The sequence below is a fragment of the Narcine bancroftii genome, chromosome 3, assembly GCF_036971445.1.
Source record: "Narcine bancroftii isolate sNarBan1 chromosome 3, sNarBan1.hap1, whole genome shotgun sequence".
NCBI classification, from domain to species: domain Eukaryota; kingdom Metazoa; phylum Chordata; class Chondrichthyes; order Torpediniformes; family Narcinidae; genus Narcine; species Narcine bancroftii.
Window position 1 is genome coordinate 355,895,582 of NC_091471.1, and position 20,956 is coordinate 355,916,537.

At 40.3% G+C, this 20,956-nt stretch overlaps 1 protein-coding gene across 7 annotated transcripts in view; it reads right to left on the reverse strand.

The window, feature by feature from the left end:
- rptor (regulatory associated protein of MTOR, complex 1) overlaps positions 1–20,956 on the reverse strand; it is a 339,346-nt gene that overhangs the window by 214,833 nt on the left and 103,557 nt on the right. For 6 of the 7 annotated variants that reach the window (XM_069929956.1, XM_069929955.1, XM_069929957.1 and 3 more), the window contains 2 exons: positions 9,576–9,751; positions 2,141–2,200 (listed from right to left, as the gene is read on the reverse strand). In XM_069929956.1, the coding sequence (XP_069786057.1) occupies positions 2,141–2,200; positions 9,576–9,751 (236 nt within the window). Of the gene's footprint in view, positions 1–2,140; positions 2,201–3,281; positions 3,380–9,575; positions 9,752–20,956 lie in introns of those variants that run through there. The other variant, XM_069929961.1, reaches the window with a different exon arrangement.

Here is a 20,956-nt window from a genome sequence, read left to right on the forward strand (position 1 = left end):
AAAGTAATTAGCTGGTGATGTTTGGGCCAGAGCCTTCCTTAGGTATGTCACTCCTCCTCCTTTCATTCCCCCCCCCCCACCCCAACCATCGCCACCGAAGGAACGGAAGCTCAGAACATTGACCTCTAGCCCTGCCCCTCCTGCAATCAAGTTTCACTAATGGCCATAATATCATAATTCCATGTGCTAATTCACGCTCTAAGTTTGTCTGCCTTTCTACAATACTCCTTGCATTGAAATAGATGTAGCTAAAAACATTTCCACCACAATCAACCCATTGATATCTATCGATGCATGCAATTTTCACACAATATTTTCCCTCCTCCACTTCTCTGGCACCCTGCAAATCTAGTTTAAACCCACCAGAGCAGCAGCAGCAAACCTTCCCTCAAGGATAATAGTCTCAATCCAGTTCAGAAGCCAACCATCCCATTGGAACAGATCCCATCTTCCCTGGAAGAGAGCCCAATGATCCAGAAACCTGACGCCCTCCCTCTTGCACACTTTAGCCATGGTGGTAAGCTGCATTATCCTCCTATTTCTAACCTCACTAGCACGTGGCACAGGTAGCAATCCTGTGATCACAACATGGAGGTCCTGTCCTTCAACCTAGCACCCAACTCCCTGAACTCTCCTTGCAGACCCTCCTCACCCTTCATTGGTCCCTACATGGACCATAACATCTGGCTGCTCCCTCTCCCTCCAGAGAATGTCGTGAATGTGATCTGAGATATCTCAGATCCTGGCACCAGGGAGGCAACTTACCATCTGGGATACTCAAATCTGCTCCACAGAACCTCTCATCTGTCCCCCTAACTATGAAATCTCCAATCACCATAGCTCGCCTCTTCTCCTCACTTCCCCTCTCAGCCACAGAACCAAACTCTGTGCCAGAGACCTGATTGCTATGGCTTATCCCTGATAGGTAGCTCCTCCAGACCCCCCTGCCCCTCCCCAAACAGAAACCAAAAATTGTATACTTGTCATTGAGAACAGCTACAGGTGTGCTCTGCGTTGCCTGCCTATTCCCTTTCCCTCTTCTGACTGTCACCCATCTACCCTCATCCTGCCTCCTAGGTGTGATAATGTCCCAGTAACTCCAGCCCATTACTCCCTCTGCCTCCCGAATGATCTGGAGTTCACCCAGCTCCAATTCCTTAAGTTGGTTTGTCAGGAGCTGCAGCTGGATGCACTTTTCACAGTTGAAGTCATCAGGGATAGTGCAGCTTTGAACGTTTATTGATTGAAAATCCAATGACTGAATAATTGACACTTAGAACTAATTCTATCCTTTCAGTTTACACCTTCAATGTTTTGAAGTAGAAATCACGGTCTGTTTCCACCCAAGTCGCAGCAGTGTGAATAAAATGAATTATGATGCAAGCAACCAAAATGTTATTAGTTTTCCATAATGCAGTTACGATGGCAATATTGATGCCAAGATGGCAAATTATTGATCATTAAAAGGGACATGCAAGGCAGCATTATTGAAAATACTCTCCATTTGCAATTAATTAAAATATATCCCAAGAGACAGGGAGGAATTAAATAATTTTCCTTTCACTCAAATAAATTATCTCCTATTGTATGCCAAGTTGTTTTCAAAGCTTTGATAAATGTTTCCACTTCACTTTCTATTTTAAATAATTTTAATGAGAAAAAATCGTTACATTTTCTAGCATTGTTTGGACTCTCAATCTGAAACATAAAAAGTGCTAAGAACCTGATTTTATTGACTAATCTTTATGTACAAGCAAGTGTTAATGTATGGACTTCACTAAGAGCAAGAACACAGTTCTCATTTACCCACATAAATTGAGGACTTTAAAATATACAATAAATATTAGCACTAAACTAAATGCAAAGTACCTGCGATATATAAAATTCCAAATTGTGAGCATATTAAAACACCCCACAATTCAAATTTACATGCTGATTTTTTTTTAAATCAACCCCTCATATTTCAGCAGAATTTTAATTAAATCAAATAATGCATAATTTATTGCAGTGGTCTATTTAGTAGAATGAGGTGCGTTCAGAAAATAAAATCGCGAACTTGGTATCTTTTGAAATAATATCTCTCAGAAATAAATTGGGGGCGAGGTTAAAATAGAATAAATATAATACATAACCAACTTACTTTTCTATCAAGTCCAGTGTCACACCAGGCACCAGTCTGGCACTTCTTTGCATGCAGAACCTGTCAATAAGAAAGAGCAAGTTACAAGTCCACGAGCAAAAACAATTTGGCAAAATTGTCATCATTCAATCTCTCTCCTAAATCTACTCTCACAAATTTGGAGGTGATGCCTCCAAGTTCTAGTCTCGGAGGCAGTGGAAACAACTTTCAAGACTCTGTCTATCTCCTTTATATGTTTTTATAAGATCCCCTCTCATTCTTCTGACTTCTAGTGAGTATAACCCCAAGCGATTCTCTCTCTCTTCTCAGGTTTATCCCCTCATCAGGTGAACCTCCTCTGCACCATCTCCAAAGCTGGTACATCTTTTCTTAAGTCGACTATAACTGCACAGTGTTCCAGGTACAGCCTCACCGGTATCCTGCTTAGTTGCGGCAGAACTTCCCTACCCAAATTCAATTCCCTCTTCTATTTGCCCTTGATTAAATATTACAGCTGCACACTAACCTTTCACGATTCATGCACAAGCACTCCCAAGTCCCCCTGCACAGCAGCAGACTGCAATCTTTCACCATTTAAATAATGACCAAATGTACTTTGTTTCTTCCAAAGTGAATGACCCTTCATACACCAACATTAATCCAGAAAATCAAATTATAGATGCATTGTCTGAAGCTGAATTTGCATGTCATAACCCTGAAGGGGAAATTACTGCATCCTGATAATTACTGGTTAAGAATTAAAAACCACACCAAGCACATCACTTGATCATCTAAACGCATACATCTTGCATTCTTGATTTTGAAGTTAGTAGTCAAGGAAAGCAACAGCGAGGTCCTTTTTTTTGGGGGGGGAGGCTCCGGTTTCCTCCCACTGCTCAAAAGATACCAGTGTGGTAGATCAATTGGGCAGCCTGGACTCGTGGGCTGAAATGCTGTATGTCTAAATTTAAATTCAACACTGAAATGAAACCGACATCTGGAGAAGTGACAAGCAGATTATTTCCGTTCAGGTCTCCATGAGTTGCAATTGCAATTCTTGTTCAAATCAAAGGTTATTCTTACAAACCGAGCCATGCAAATGTCAAAGCTATTATTTATAAGTTGGTTTTAAATTTAAGGCTAAAGATCTTTATTTTTATACCCCCCAAGTAGACATAATGCGACAAAAGTTTCATCCATGTTGATTATGGCCCTTCTAATCTTGTAAAGAGCATTTTTTTTCCTCGATGCCAAGACCTGTTTAATGCAATGATCCCAGCACACTCCACCAATTAGAATGTCTCTCAGAACCATCTCCATCATAAACCATTTACTCGGTATCCCTTTAGAGTTGCCATGGTAGCAAAACTGAATAGGAAAACAAATATATGCTTGACAAACACATGAGCAACCTAGCATTCCAAAATATCAGGAATTCCAAGAGCAATAAGCTCCAGCCGTTCAGAATTTACTACATAGTAACATGGGTTACATCTTCCCCTTGACAGAAATGATGGAATATAAGCTGGAAAATAGAAGCACGTCATTTCATTGCTCATTCTACCTGTTCATTTCTTATCTACTGCGCATGTTATAATCCTCAAAGAACTCCAGTAAATTAGATAAATGAAAACTGCCCTTTCTGAATCCATGCTGCATCTGCCTTCTTGCTCACTTTATCTCTGTATATCCTGCAACTTTTTCCTAAATATTAGCTTTAACCATTTTCCCATCAATGGACTTTAAGCTAACTGGCATATAGTTACCTACCTTTGTCCACCTTTTTTTAAACAATGACATTACATTTGCTGAGACCTGCCCAAATTCCAGACAATTTTGACATATTTCCAATGACTTCTTTCAGTACCATGGGATGCATTCCAGACCAGTAGACCTCATCTACCTTTTAGCCAATTAATTTGCCTTTTTATTGATAGCAATTGTATTGAAGACCTCATCACCTCCTTAACGTCACTCTCTGGCATGTTACCTGCATCTTGCATACTGAAGTCTGACAAAAAATACTTGTTCAAGGTCATGGCCATTTCAAGTCCAACCTTTTGTTTTTGAGATCTCAAAATAGTGAAGATTTATTACAAGTGAATGTAATACTTTTTGGATTCTTAAACCAGATTATTGTTTCATTATTTATTTATGTTGGTGTCAATAATTATTGGGGAAAATAAAATTTTGGAGACCAAAGTCAATTTTTTAATGTGGAAATAGAATATTGGAAATATCCAATATGAAGACAAGAATAAAGATAATGCCCAACCCACCTCAGTCTGAAAACCCTCAGAACTCCTTCAGTTATAAATAAGTGGAGTTGTTCAAGTAAACCGGTACGGACTTGAAGGGCCGACATGGCCTGTTTCCGAGCTGTATATGGTTACATGGTTATATTTTTCCCCTATACACACAAATCTGAGCTGGAAATGAACAGGCTGTTTCCCCATCCTGCACTGACCAGCAAATTAAGCTTTTAAGAAAAGTCAGAAAGATTGGAAAGGAGGAACAGACATGATGAAATGTAGTGACTTGTGACACCAAGATCTGGACCTGCTGCAATTTGCCTACCATCAGAATGCAATATCGCTGGCTCTCCCCTCAGCTTTGGATCACCTCGAAAAAAACAATTCATACATACGGCTGCTCTTCATTGACTACAGTTTGGCCTTCAATACCATTATTCCCTCAGTGCTGGTCAAGAAGCTACAAACTCTGGGCCTCTGTACCCACGCCCCCACAACTGGATCCTTGACTTCCTCATCAGAAGACCACAGTTAATATGAATTGGAAACAATATCTCCTCCTCCCTGTATCTACACAGGCGCACCCCAAGGATATATGCTTAGTCCACTGCCCTACACATTATACACCTATGACTGTGTGGCCAGGCATAATTCCAATGCTATTTACAAGCTTGCCGATGACACCACAGTTGTCAGCAGAATCTCGAACAGCAATGAGGAAACGTAGAGGAGGGAGATAGATCAGTTCATCGAATGGTGTAACAACAACAACCTTGTGCTCAACGTCAGCAAAACCAAGGAGACGATTGTGGACCTCGGGAAAGTCAGGGGAACACAACCCAGTCCTCATGAATAGCTCAGTAGAGGAGAGGGTCAAGAACTCCAAATTCCTGGGTGTCAACATCTCAGAGGATCTGTCCTGGAGCCACCATGCTGATGCAAACCTTAAGAAGGCCCACCTTCTGAAAAGATTTGGTACGTCACTGAAGACTCTCGTAAACTTCTGCAGGTGTACCATGGAGACCATTCTGGCTGGTTGCATCACTGCCTAGTATGGAGGCGCTAACTCTCAGGACAAGAATAAACTCCAGAGGGTTGTAAACTTTGCCTGTGATATCGCAGGCACCAGACTTCAATCCATCAAGGACATCTACACGAGGTGGCTTCTTTTAACAAAAAAGCAGCCTCTATCCTCAAAGACCCCCACCACCCAGGCCACATCCTCTTCACTCTGCTACCGTCGTGAAAAGGGTACAGGCCTAAAGACGAGCACGCAATGGCAAAGACAGCTTCTTCCTTGCTGTCATCAGATTCCTGGATAATCAATGAACCAAAAAGACTGCCTCTTTGTGCACTTTGTTTTTAAGTAGTAACGTTGTAAGATGGTTATAATATGAATGTTTGCTCTATGACGCTGCTGCTATGAACCATCAAATTTCGTGACTTGTTCATGATAATAAATTCTGATTCTTAGATTGGGCAAAGTATTTTTTTTTTTAAAGTGGTCGAATCAATGGTATTTCCAACCTTGAGTCAATTTTCACTAGCATCTCCTCGATATAGAGTTCTTCCAATATACCTACCCAAGAGACCATCAATTTTACATTTGCCAATAACATAGAGCTAACTTCCATGAGATTCTGGTTAACTTGCAGCAAATGGGATGACACATTTTTTCTTTTATTCGTTGGCAAATATAATCCATAATTGCAGACAACGAAATCCATTGCAATTTTGTCTCAGCCCCAACCTTATTTCAGAAAATACTTGGTACATGTAATGTGTTGTGTTTCTGGGAGCTAATAAATCAATCAAAGTGCACACCAAGATGCAGAAACAACTGGAAGACAATGAAAAACCACCAAAGTAAGTCTCCCTTTCACTGAAGGACCTCCAATATTAAAAAAACCTTTAGGCAGAACTGGAAAATATTTGAAAAGTTATCTTCCATTTAAGATTTGTAATAGTACCTTGTTCACCCTGAAAATATTCCAAAACACAAAACCTAATGAAGTAATTTTGAAGTGTGGCCAACGATGCAATGCCATGACAATAGTGTGCAAAAGGTGAATCAAGCTCCATGAAAACATGAATAGCTCAGCAAATCAAGCAGCACTGAAGAGAGGAATAAGGATGAATCCTTTAGGTTTAGAACCTTTCATCTTGCCCAAAATCTGAGCTCTGTTTCTGACATGTTGAGTATTACCAGTATTTTGCTTTTACTTCACTTGCACTCTAGCATCTCCACGTTTTTCTTTATGGCCACCAAGTCTCATTAATTCAAAAGATTTATAGAATTGCAGACATTTGTGCAAAAGGAGGACATTGTCCACTCTATCACGTCCACATCAACCAAAAGAGCTTTCCAGCCGAAACCCACCGCACAGTGGAGCTTGGTCCATTAACTCACACGTTTATGAAATTTGAAGGGCTTATTTGAGTACCTTGTGATGAGTTTTTCGGTTTTATACTGGATCTTCATGATGCATGGGAGTGAATAAATAATTCTCCTCACATCACTTCTAATCCACTTAACAATTAACAGAAATCTATGAAATCTTGTAGATGCAATACACTTCTTGCATCCCAGTTATTGTTTTGTACGACTGGGACTTGTCTATCCTTGTATTCAATCAATCAAAGCAAATATCCCCTGATCCATCTTAATTACCTTATCTACCAACCATTCCCTGTCTTTACCTCCATACTTTTTATTCCATAATCCCCTATCGAGTTTATTCTTTCTGAATTCATTTCATCTGCCATTTTTTTACTCATCTGACCATAAGACATAGGAGCAGAAATGGCTATTCAGCTTTTCAAGTCTGCCCCGCCTTTTAACATCATTTTCCCAACTCACCCCCACTGCCCAGCCTTCTCCCCATAACATTTGATGCTCTGACAAATCAATAACCTATCCATTTCTTCCTTTAAAACATCGATTGAGTTGGCCTCTACAATTACTTGTAGTGACAAATCCCACAGATTTACCATCTTCTGACTGAAGAAATCCCTCTGCATCTCTGTTTTGGGCGGATGCCCTTCAATCATGGAGTTGTGCCCTCTTGTTCTAGACTATCCCACTATGGGAAACAACCTTTCTACATCTACTCTATCCATGCCTTTCAACTTCAAAATGTTTCATTGACATCTCTCATTCTCCTAAATTCAACAAGTTCAGGCCAAGAGCTATCAAATGTTCCATACGATAACTCTTATTCCTGGAATCATCCTTGTGAATCTCCTCTGAACCCTCTCCAATATCCCTTCTTAAATGAGGAGCCCAAAAGTGTTCACCAAACTGCAAGCGAGGTCTCACCAGTGATTTATAAAGCACTAATGTTAATATCCCTCCGATTATATTTATTCCTCTTGAAATGAATGTCAATCATGCATTTGCCTTCTTAACCACCAACTCAACATGCAAGTTTACATTCATGTTATCCTGCACGAGGACTTCCAGGTCCCTTTGCATCTGGGTATATTTAATTGTTTTCCTATTTTAAAAATAATAGTCTGCCCATTTAATTTTTCTGCCAAAGTGCATGACTGCACACTTTCTGAAATCGTATTTTATTGACCAGTTCTATACCCATTCTCTTAATCTGTCCATTTCCTCAACACGACATGCTTCTCCACCTACCTTTACCATCATCTGCAAACTTGGTCACAAAGCCATACATTTCATAATCTAAATCATTAAAGTGGCAACAAATAACTGATTGCAATAAAAGTTCATGTCCATCATTAAAAAAAAGCAGTAATACTGTCAAACTGGTTACACCACACTAACCAGATAGTGCTGCAAGTTATTTTTCTCTCTGCCTTCCAATTCTCTTTGAAAGCCACGATTCACTCTACCTCCACCTTCAGCATCGTAACATTATTCAGCCCCCTTTCTTTTGCACACCATTGAGTCTGGTGTTTGAGGCACATCAAAATTTCCAACCATCAGTTTGAGATTTTATTTTGGAAACCAATTCTTTTACCAACCATCTCCAACTTATAGTTCCAGTGACTTTAAAATTCATTTTGACATTTTTCCTGATGAACCCCAATCGAATTGTTCAATATTTTCTTGTTAACATAAAAGAACAGTACAGTCCGGGGACAGAGCACTCTGCCCACATCTGTGCCAAACACACTGCCAATTAAACAATTTTACTAGCCCACTACTCTACTCATCATGAACCCATGACTGTGTGGCCAGAAATAATTCCAATGCTTTCTAAAGTTTGGCAGAACCACAAACGGCAAAAAGAAACCATACAGGAGGGAGATAGATCAGCTCATTGAGTGGTGTCACATCAAAAACCTTGCACTCAATGTTAACAAAACGAAGGAGATGATTGTGGACTTCAGGAGAAAGTAAGGAGAACACAACCCAGTCCTCTTCGGGGGCTCAGCAGTGGAGAGAGTCAAAAATTTCAAATTCCTGGGTGTCAACATCTCCAAAGATCTGTCATGGAGCCTCCAAGTTGATGCAATCACCACGAAGGCTTGCCAGCAGCTACATTTTGGGAGATGCTTGAGGAGATTTACTATGTCATCGAAGACTCTCGTAAACATCTACAGGTGTACCGTGGAGCGCATTCTGGCTGGTTGCATCACTGCCTGGTATGGAGGCACAAAATCTCAGGTCAAGAATAAACTACAGAGGGTTATTAACTCTACATCACAGGCAACAGACTTCACTTCATTGAGAATATCTACATGAGGTAGTGTCTTAAAAAAGCAGCCACTATCCTCAAAGACCCCCACCACCCAGGCCATGGCCTCTTCATTCCACTATCATCGGGAAAGAGGTACAGGAGCCTAAAGACGAGCACTCAATGGAACATTTTAATTTACCAAAAGACCCTGTTGCCATCAGATTCCTGAATGATTGATGAACCAAAGATGCTGCCTTACTTTTCACGCACTACTTTTTAAAATATATTATTGCAAGATGGTTGATAATATGAATGTTTGCACTGTGACGCTGCCACAAAACACCAAATTTTGTGACTTGTTCTTGACAATAAAATCTGATTCTAATTCTGAAATCTCTACTGATAGCACATGATACGCATCCCTCCATTTCCTGCATACTTGCATGTCTACCTAGAAGTCTCTAACGCTGCCATCTTCCACCACTCCTCTGATAGCTTTGTTACAATAAATCACTGTCCAGAATAAAAAGAATCTATCATTAATATACTCACCAACGCAACGCTATTTTAATAGGTGTGGTAAGGCATGAAGTGAAAAGATCTGCTGGCAAATCTGGGTTCATCGGTAGAAGTTCAGTGGCCTCACAGGCAGCCAGTTGAATGCAGTTCTTCATTGATGGTGGCAATGGCATCTGTGCCAGAGGATGGTTTGAATTGATGGCTGCAACCTGAAAAGGCAAAGCTATTACTAAAAACTCAATGCTTTCCAATGAAGAACATGATTTCATTGGATTGAATGAACATTACAATTCTAGAGATAACATGTTTTCATTTACCAAAAGACCATGTCAGTTTACATTAATTACGGATACTGCAATGATTAACTATCATTTTAATATGACATATACTGTAAAAATCTAGCACTGAGATTGACAATTTTCAGGTGATAAACATTTAACTTAATTAAAAGCACTGACATGCCCATGACATGTCAATATTTCTGTCAAAATAGGTGGTCAGAAACATGAGGTAATTTTTTTTTTGTTGCTTACCATGTGCAAGCAAAAAAGTTCCCACCCTGTACTGCCCTCTGCCTTCTGCTGAAAAGTTGTACCTTGCTGAGGTAGAGATCCATCCAGCCAAGAACAAAGCCAGGTATTTTGTGAATGAAACAAGGGATATGTCAAGTATAAGGGAACACCAGACACGTCTGATTCTTGCCTTCCTAATAACAGACCAATAGCACAGGGCAAGTGTGCATGACAATCTGGGCTGGGTCAAAGAGTGCATTCATATTTAGCCAAGATCAAGCTTCCAAACTTTTAAAATGAAAAAGCAGTAGCTTCATTAATAGTACTGGAGTACATCGTGCAACATGGAAGACTTAATTTTGTTCATGCCACATTTGCAAGTGAAGAAGAGTACACCAGGAAAACTGATCAGCCAGAAATTAATGTGAAAACACATCATAAGTAGAAAACAAATCAAATGAAATGCTAAAAAAGCATTTTACCTTAATTTAAAATGGTTATAATATAGAAACATAATTTTATTATGGAGAACAGTAACAGACCCTTCCCACACAAATACACTAATTCACCTACAATCCCTGCACATTTTTGGAGAGGAAACTGGAGCACCAGAGAAAGCCCATGCAGACACAGGGAAATGTACAAAGTCCTTACAGACTGAACTCGGGTTCGAACCTGGATCGCTGGCCCTGTAATAGTGTTGTGCAAACCACTAGGCTAACTGTGCCACCCGTAAATGCAAAAAGCATCTGTTCTTTATGGTCAAAAATTCTCCACAAACAGAATGAATAAGCAAGTCATACTGTTCAGCCTCACCACACATTCAACATGTGGGATTTCAGACCAATCAATTCTTCTCAAATATCTCTTCTAACCAGCACTAATGCAGTTCAGACTAAACCATGTGAAACCATGTGCTACAATTAGTACTATTGATCAAACAGAATTAAAGACTGGAGAAACAACCCCCCCCCCCCCCACTCCCCTTCTACCTCCAGGTGGCCATGCAACTGCCAGCAACATAGGGGCTTAAGGAGCTGCTGAGGTCAGCACACGATGACACTGGCAAATGTTGAAATTCAGTCCCCAGAGAAACCACAAATAGAAATAAGAAAGCATTCTGAATTGAGATTTTGAAGATGACAGATTGCTTTCTTCCTCAACAACCTTTTTGAATTTCACATAAATGATTCAGTAAAAAAGTGATGCTCTGTCCTACTTTCTCTCTTCCTGCAATAAGCAGATCAGAAGTCCAAATCCCAGCTGTTTACATTCCTATATTGATCACTCAGTACCTTAAAGCATATTAATGAAAGTGTGTGCAAAAAAGCAAGACTGCTGGAGGAAGTCAGTAAGTACAGCAGCATCAGTTGGTGAAAATGAATGGTCAACATTTCGGGTCCATATTTTTAGATTACAAAAAAGCTGAACTATTTAATTGCAACCAAAAAATTCATATTAAATACACCACCCCCCCACTCTTTGCTTTATTCTAGGTTAATGAGATAGTTTGAATATACCTAAAGCATTCTTAATATAGGCATCAGTATCCCAATAATCCCTACATCAGCTGCTATAATACTACACTTACTGTCTACTCTACAGACTGTTCAAACACATTTTTTGAGATCTTGTGTGGGTTATTGAGCCTTTAGTTGATTTTATCAAAAAGATAGTATCTCTGAGAATGAAGCACTCCTACAGCCCTGCACAAGTTCTGCCATAAATTATTTGCTCACAAACCCAGAATCTTCAGCATTTAATGATGCCACAACACAACAATAAATTCAATCAGGGACTCTTACATTTGCACTTTTTTCCCCTCTATTGCACAGTTTGTTGACATTTCTTTGTTTAAATGTGTACATTGTACACTTTTTTTTCTTGCACTACCAATAAGTGGTAATTCTGCCTCTCCTACAGGAAAAGGAATCTCAGAGTTGTATGTGATGACTTGCATGTACTCTGACAACAAATCTGAAATCTTAAAGTTGAAAAGGGAGACAAAACAATTCATCTGGATGCTACCAAGTTACAGCAAGAGGCTTGAAAGACTGGGTCTTTTTTCCTGGAGCCCAGGAGACTGAGCAGTGACCCAAGACACATACAAATCCATAAGGGACATGAATGGTCACAGTTTTTATTCCCCCAGGGTAGATGTTCCGAGAATTAGACATCATAGATTTGAGAGAGAAGAGTTTTAAACTGTAGCTGAACGGCAACTATCTGACTAAGAGAATGGAACAAGTAGCCAGGCAAAGCTATACAATTTTGAAGCTAACTATAAATATGTCCAAATATGAGCAGTGGTTATGAAGCATTTTGGGCAAATGCAGGCAAATGGGACTAACCCTGAATGCCAAAATGGTTGGCATGGACAAATTGGAATAAAGGGCCTGTCCCCTGTATTACTTATTCTAATGACCACAAAGATTTTCCAGAGCTGTGAAGATGCAATAGTCAGCAATTAATAAAGCAATATTAAAATAATTCTAATGTATTCCAGAATGAGCTACCAATACGTGGCACACAAATATGTTGAACACCTTAGGCATTTCAAATATGGAATGAAATATTAATCTGTAATGGATCTCAGTGCACTTACAGTAAAACAAGCAGACATTACCATGATAACTTGGATATTTTTTCACTGAATATACTTTCAATTCCACATCATGAGTGCATAGCACCACATCTTCACATGGCTCTGCAAGGCCAAGATTGTTTGCTGTTTTAGCTTCAGAACCCTTTGCTGCTAGTGGGCCAAAAAATCCATGTGCACAATCCCCAGAGCAAACAAACCATTATTTCCATGCAAAATAAGTTATAATGGGACGGAAATAAATTCACTAATTGGCTTACCAGGCTGCTCTGAATAGAGATGGAGTGTTTTTACAGCTTCACAGTGAATTGTGGAAATGTGTGGCTTTACACTTCTCAGCAGAATCCAGCATTTGTGCATTTTACTTCAAGCAAAGTATTCTCTAAGATTATGAAATATGCATTGCTTCTGTTGGAAACTGCCTCTCAGAAGAAATCACAAGCACTCTTGTTTAACCAAAGGCACAATGGAATACCAGTCAAAAGCATTCTTCTTCCAGAGGGGAATAAGATGCTTAATGACAGTCTGGTAGAAGAGTATGAATCATCCATCACTATTCATTATAGAATTAATCATCCCTATATTTAAAAACCCCTTTATAAATTGGGGTTTCAAAGAAGAAGAATTCTGCTTTAAAATACCAATCTGTCTTTCCTTAAATTCCAGTTCGATGCAAAAAAGAATCACAAGTTGTCACTTGACCATCATCTCAAAACTAATATTTTATATTCTAGCCTTTACTATAGCCTGCAAATCAACACTTTTAATTCTGTTTTTGTCTCCGTGATATCAACCATCCTAACATAAACCAAGGACAGCTCCTTGTACCCCATTCAATCTGTCTTCAAGTGAAGAAGCCATCACTATTCCACAGGGATCAGATGTGGAGATGCTCAGTAGAATCTTGACTGCAGGTCACGTGAAGAGATTTTAAGAAACAAAAGATTATTCCTTAGATTTAACTGCTGATAGAATAAAAGTGTGTTTTTAAATTCTGATATGCGGCATGGTAACAAGGCTCTCTCGGCCCAGTTACACCCAATTGACCTGGTACGTTTAGAACGGTGGGAGAAAACCGGAACACCTCGAGGAAACCCATGCAGAAACGGGGAGAATATACAAATTCCTTAAAGACAGCACGGGATTCAAACCCAGTCCTAATCGCTGATGGTGATGACAGTGTTGTGCTAACTGCTACAATAACCATGCCGCCCTGAAAATGTTCAAGGCCAAGATCAATTCATTTCTGGATACTAAGAGAACCAAGGGATATAGGGATTCAACGAGAATGTAAACTTTGAACTGTGTGTGATTTGACTGGGGGGCTCTCCCAGTTTCTGCATGGGTTTCCTCCGAGTGCTCTAGTTTCCTCCCACCCTTCAAAACATATGGGGGTTGTAGGTTAATTCGGTAGAACAGGCTCATGGGTCAGAAGGGCCTGTTACCGTGCTGTTTGTCTAAATATTTTTTAAATTAAAAAGACAAGGTTGGACTTGCTGAATGCTTCCAGCTTTTCCTATTTTCATTTTAGATTTACAACATCTTGATTTTTTTTTAAATTTTCAATCAACATCATCAGATGATTTTAATCTTGATTATTTTTTGACTGAAGGCAGAAGAGACAGGGAAAGAGGGATTTCACATTAGCTTGCACTTCAGGGTGATCATGCAATATTGACAAATTTGAGCTGAAATTGTGGTTAAACCAAGTTCACCCTATCTATTCATGTCAGATTCGCTGAGATGTAAAGGGCCAGGGATAAAGGCAGCATGAAATCAACAGGCCAAGGACAAGAGCATTAATGACGTGAAGTGGAGGCAAGGATTCAAATAGTTTCGCAAACATTGCAGTAAATGCACAATGAAGGGCTGGACAATTGAAATTTGTATGTGTGGATAAAGGGGAATTGAGAGTGTCATCCAGATTTTAACAAACTAGACAGGAAGTATGGATGGAATAGCCAGAGATTACACAAGGACTAGTAGGTCTACTTGAGAGTACCGTCAGGCTAGTGATTATGAATACAAGCTGATGGAGTAAACCTACATGCTTGAGAGTTTGGTGGTGCTGGGCCAGCAATTTTTCTGTATTATCAAATATTATTTAATTTATGCTCCAGTTTACTTTTTATTCACTGCCTGAGATCCACAGTGAATTTAGTTTGGACATTGCATGCCCACAAAAGAAAGAGTAATAGAGGAAGGTTTCTTTTTCTCCCAAGACGACATGGGTGGGTTGGGGGGGGGGGGGAGTTCAAAGGAGATGCACGGGGCAAGTTTCTTTTTTACCTTGAGAGCAGGAGGGGTCTGTAACAGAATGCTGAGGGCCATAGTGGAAGCAAATACACAAGCAGCAGAATATTAGTTTATTTTGGCATTATGTTTGGCACTGATATCATGGGCCAAGCAGCCTGTTCCTGTGCTGCAATATGTTCTAAAAAATGTTTCACAGTAATATTTCAATGAAGTTGAAAGGAAGTGCAGGAACTGGAGGTGCTGGTGGGTAGGTCAGGTAGTGTGGAGACACAACAGAAGATGAACAGGGAGCTCAGGAACCAAAGCCCAGGAGAGTGACGATGAATAGAGCACTTGATGAGCCAGGTGCCAAACCATCAGGATTTTTGAATGTAAATCATGAATTCTTAAAGTTTTATGGTACATGGATAAAGATTAAAGGGAGATAAGAAAGGAATCAAGACCAACAGAGCAATTTGAGGCGAAAGCTGAAACAACTGAAGATCAGAAGAGACACAGAGAGTGAACCATAGAAGGAAGTTAAATCTTTTGAGTTTGCCACACAATTTACAATTGTGCACATCTATTAGATTGTCTAATAATTTTTAATCTTGTCGAATGAATTAATGGAGACTGATGATGAAACACAATTAATAGCTACACGCCTACAATTTACAATTTAAATACAACTCTCGCCCACTCAGAGTAAATGAAAGCATCCATCAATGCCATTCCTTAGAGCAGTTTTTGATGACACTTCACAGATTATAAACAGTTTTGAAAATGTCACGATTGTTTTATCTTAAGGCCAATAAAAGATGGCTGTGCTTTATTCATTAATACGAAAACAGAATCTCTGGATGGATGCAATAATGTAAAGAATGTACATCACCCTTCTCTTTTACAAGAGATGCCATTTGGTCCCAGAGTGCTCGAGGCGTATTTGAATGACTGATTAAATAGAGCATTACTTTTCGCTCCACGATCAAAGTAAAACATAATAAACATGAATCCCTTTTGCTCCTTTGTGTAACTGAAATGAAATTTAACTGTTCTCCATTCAAAAGAAACAGCCACTATATAACTACAAAAACATTTGACTATTGTCACCTGGCAACTGTATGGACTCGAGCAAATTTTGGTTCACATGTAGTCTGCACAAAATTCAAATTATGGCTGATTTCGCAAGATTCCAAAAGCCTCTCCACAATGGCCAAAATACACTCGTGACATGGGCCACTAAGTCTAATTAGAATTACAGAAAATAGAGTAGGCCATTCATTAAGCCAATATGTCCATGGCTGATCATGTGACTTTAGTTCTGAGGCTCTGATAGCTCAGTGGTTAGAGCATGGGTCTTGTAAATCAGGGGTTGCAATTTCATTTCTCGCTGGGGCCTCATTTCTGTGAGGTGCACTGGACAAAGTTAAAGAATTTCATGCATGTGACATTCTAAATGTTGTACTGCATGACAGTAATGGAACCTTTACCCATTCCTGCTTTATCTCAAAAACCCTTTATCCTTCTAGATATAAAAGGCCGGAAGCTGGATAGAATTAAATCTCATGCCGTACTAAATAAAAACAGATTTTATGGAATAGTAGCCACAAAACTGCCACCATAAACTACATTGGGCAGCGTGATGTGAGGAACAAGTTCAGCGGGTCAGAGAAGCAACGCATCTGAACTCAAGTTGATTCCGACAAGACTTTTATTTGCCCACAAGATAAAGTTCCACGTGGATTGCGCACTCAATCTCTCACAAGCACTCAGACAAGCCACGTGCAATAGAATGGACACAGCTAAACAATCAATACTCGTGACAACTGACAGATTGCTATTACTTGCAATTCCCATGGTTAAATGTGCAGATGAAGCAAACAGTATCTGCGTGAACTACAGAATCTTATCACACGAATAACAAGGAATGAGGTACAACAGTCCTTTCCTGGCACACGATGGACTCTCCAGTGTCATCTATGGCTCGTGACCTGGACTGGAGCTTGGGTTTGTTCCCAGGTGAAAAAGACACGCAGCTGCTCCACATATTGGCTTTATACCCCAACCGACCAGTAGGCTCAGGTAATGCCCAAAATAGGGCAGGTGATTAAGCGAGCCAGTGAAAAGGTGTGTAATTCTTTCAAAGGGACCAATGTGCTTATTGTGGGTGGCAGAGGTCGACAGCATCGAGTCCACGCTGCTGAAGATCCAGCTGCGCTGGGTGGGTCACGTCTCCAGAATGGAGGACCATCGCCTTCCCAAGATCGTGTTATATGGCGAGCTCTCCACTGGCCACCGTGACAGAGGTGCACCAAAGAAGAGGTACAAGGACTGCCTAAAGAAATCTCTTGGTGCCTGCCACATTGACCACCGCCAGTGGGCTGATCTCGCCTCAAACCGTGCATCTTGGCGCCTCACAGTTTGGCGGGCAGCAACCTCCTTTGAAGAAGACCGCAGAGCCCACCTCACTGACAAAAGGCAAAGGAGGAAAAACCCAACACCCAACCCCAACCCACCAATTTTCCCCTGCAGCCGCTGCAACCGTGTCTGCCTGTCCCGCATCGGACTGGTCAGCCACAAACGAGCCTGCAGCTGACGTGGACTTTTACCCCCTCCATAAATCTTCGTCCGCGAAGCCAAGCCAAAGAAGAAGAATGACCTTGAATGGCAGGTATGGCAGCTTCTGACCAGGGATCATGTGAACCTCCATACTACACAGACAGTTTGGCTAAATTAAGGGTTAAAGAAGTGTGCAACCAATATGCAAATCATGCAACTCTGTTTCAGTCAACAGCAACAAGGTCCATTGGAGCTGCTTCTGAACTGAGACGATGTATGAACATTTCTTGAATGTAGAAGCCTGCTTTTGCAGCAGTTATTCATGCAATCAGATGTGATTAAAGTTTAAGGCTATAAAGTATCTGGGCAAGGGGAATATTAAAATACAAGATGCTGATCTGGATAAATCTTAAAAAACTCCGAGGGTCTCAAGTGACAGTAGCATTTTTAACTCCGAGAGTCAATGAAATCAAGTAGACTCTTAAAAGCAAAAACAAAGCAAACTGCTGGTGCAATTCAATGAGTCGGGCAGTATCTGTGGAGGGAGAAGGATGGTCAATAATTTGGGTGGAAATCCTACATCACTCTGAGAGGGTAGATGGAAGATAGCCAGTAAAAATGCACAAGGGAAGATGAGGTAGGGGCTGGCAGGTGGTGGAATCAGGGGAGATGGAGAATGATAGGCAGGTGCAGTGTGGGAGGAAGGAGGTGGGAGAGAGTGTTCTGGTGGGTGATAGATGGAAACAAAGAGAAAATGAAGCGGAAGGACTCAGATTGGGGAGGATGGAGGTGAAGACCAACAACAGCAAAATGTTAATTGGAACCGCGAGGCTGCGGAATTTGAAGTGAAAATAGAAAAGGGAGGGACCAGCTGGGAGAAGAGCACAAGAGAACCAGCAGGTTGTGTGTGAGTGATAGGCAGATGGAACCTGGGGCAAAAAAAATGCCAGTTTGTGTGTCGTCATGGAATGTTAATAATAATCTGTCTTCTACATTGCATGTATTGGATTACTCCAGTGGTTCTCAACCTTTTTCTTTCCACTCACATACCACTTTAAGTAATCCCTATGCCATAGGTGCTCTTTGATTAGAAAGGGATTGCTTAAGGTGGTACGTGGGTGGAAAGAAAAAGTGTGAAAACCACTGTTTTAATTGTGCCTAACTGACTCATTATGTGCACGGTTTCATAATTCCAAAGGAAATGGACCAATGACGATTTTTCTCAAGTAAAATATTTCAGTAACAATTGGGTCTTGAGCAATGCTTCTGAACCTTTCCTTACCACTCCCATACCACCTTAAGCAATCCCTTACTAATCACAGAGCACTGATGACATAGGGATTACTTAAAGAGGTATGCGAGTAAAAAGAAAAAGGTTAAGACCACTGGATTAACCCACACATTAGTGACTTACTGCTGTCTGTACCTCATTGCCCCTTCTTAGATTCATGGAGTTCTATAGCAAGGGGGAGGGAAAAAACAACCCTTCAACCCAACTCGTCCTTGCCAACCAAAATGCCCATCTGAATTAGTCCAATTTGCTTGCAATTACCCCATATCTCTCTAACTGTTTCCTTTCAGTGCATCTGTCCAAATATTTAAAATATAATTATACCCATTGAACATTTCCACTGGCAGCTTGTACTGTTCTTGCTAAAGAAAGTTAAATTTCAATCTATGCAATCCCAAAAATTTCCACAATATTTGATGCATTACAAAAATGGGTAAAAATTCATATAAAGATAAAAAAGGATTCCAAAAAACTTTATATAATGTCCAATGCCCAAAACCTCACGACTCACATAAAGTAGAAAGTACCATGAACCACAGAATGCACAAGCACAGAACAGGCCGTTCAGCCCCTCTAGTCTGTGCTGACTATTTTGCTAGTCCCACTGACCTACTTCCATCCATGTACCTATTCAATTTATTCTTAAAACACAAGATCGAGCCCACATTCACCACATCAAAGGGCAGGTCATTCCACACCCACACCCCTCTGAGTGAAGAGCTTTCCCCTAATGTTTCCCTTATACCTTTCCCCTTTCGGCTTAAAACTATGAACACTTTTATTTATCTCCCCAATCTAAGTGGAAAAAGACTATTCCCACTCTGTCTAGACCTCTCAATCTTGTAAACCTCTATCAAATCTCTTCCCATTCTTCTTCACTGTAAGGAATAAAGTCCTCACTGATTTTTTCACTGTAAATCAACTCCTGAAGACCCACATCATCCGAGTAAATCTTCTCTGCACTTTCATTTTTCAACATAACATTCCAACTCCTATACTCAATACTTTGATTTATAAAGGCTAAGATGCCAAAAACTCTTTACAACCCTGTCCACCTGTGACGCCACCTTCTGGGAACAATGTATCTGTATTCCCAGATCTCTGCTCCCCCGCACTCCTCAGTACCTTATTATTTACTCTGCATGTCCTACCTTTGTTTGCCCTATCAAAATACATCACCTCACACTTGTCTGCATTAAACTCCATCTGACATTTTGAGGCCCATTCTCCTAGTTGGTCCAGATCCCTCTGCAAGCTTTGAAAATCTTCCTCGCTGTCCACAACGCCTTTTTTTTGTGTCATCAGCAAACTTGCTGATCCGATTTACCCCATTATCATCCAGATCAGTGATATATGCAACAAACAATAATGGTCCCAACATTGATCTCTGAGGAATGTCACTAGTCTGAGAAACAACCATCCACTACCACTGTCTTCTCCAATTCAGCCAATTTCAAATCCAGTTTACAACCTCTCCATGTATACCTTGTGTCTGAACCTTATGAACTAATCTCCCATGTGGGACCTTGTCAAAGGCTTTACTAAAGTCCATGTAGAAAATATCCATAGCCTTTCCTTCATCTACCTTCTTGGTAACATCATCCAAAAAAAACCCACTAGATTCATTAAACACACACAAAGCCATGCTTTCTGTCCTTAATCAGCCTTGGATTGTCCAAATACCTATATATCCTAATTCTCAGAACTCCTTCCAGTAATTTACCAACTACTAATATCAGGCTCACCTGGTTTATTTTGGAGTGTTTTTTAAACAAGGGAACAAAATGAGCTCCCCTCTAATCCTCTGTCACCTCAGCCATGGCTAAGGAAATTTTGAAGACATCAACCAGGGCCCCGAGTGATTTATATACCTTTATTCGCACCACCACCTCCTTAATCTCCATCTGCTCCATGACCTTTGTTTGTTTCCCTTCCTTATGTACTATGCCAGTTTCCTGTGTAAATACTGATGAAAAATCTACAAGATCTCCCCCATGATGAGGCTCCACACATAGGTGACCATTCTGATTCTCTAGGGGACCAATTTTGTCCCTTACTATCCTTTAACTCTTAATATACTAATAGAAACCCTTTGCGTTTACCTTCACATTATCTACCAGAGCAACCTTGTGTCTTTTTGCCTTCCTGATTTCTTGAGTATTTTCTTGCTTTTTTTGTACTTTTCAAGTACCTCATTAGCTCCTTTTTGCCTATA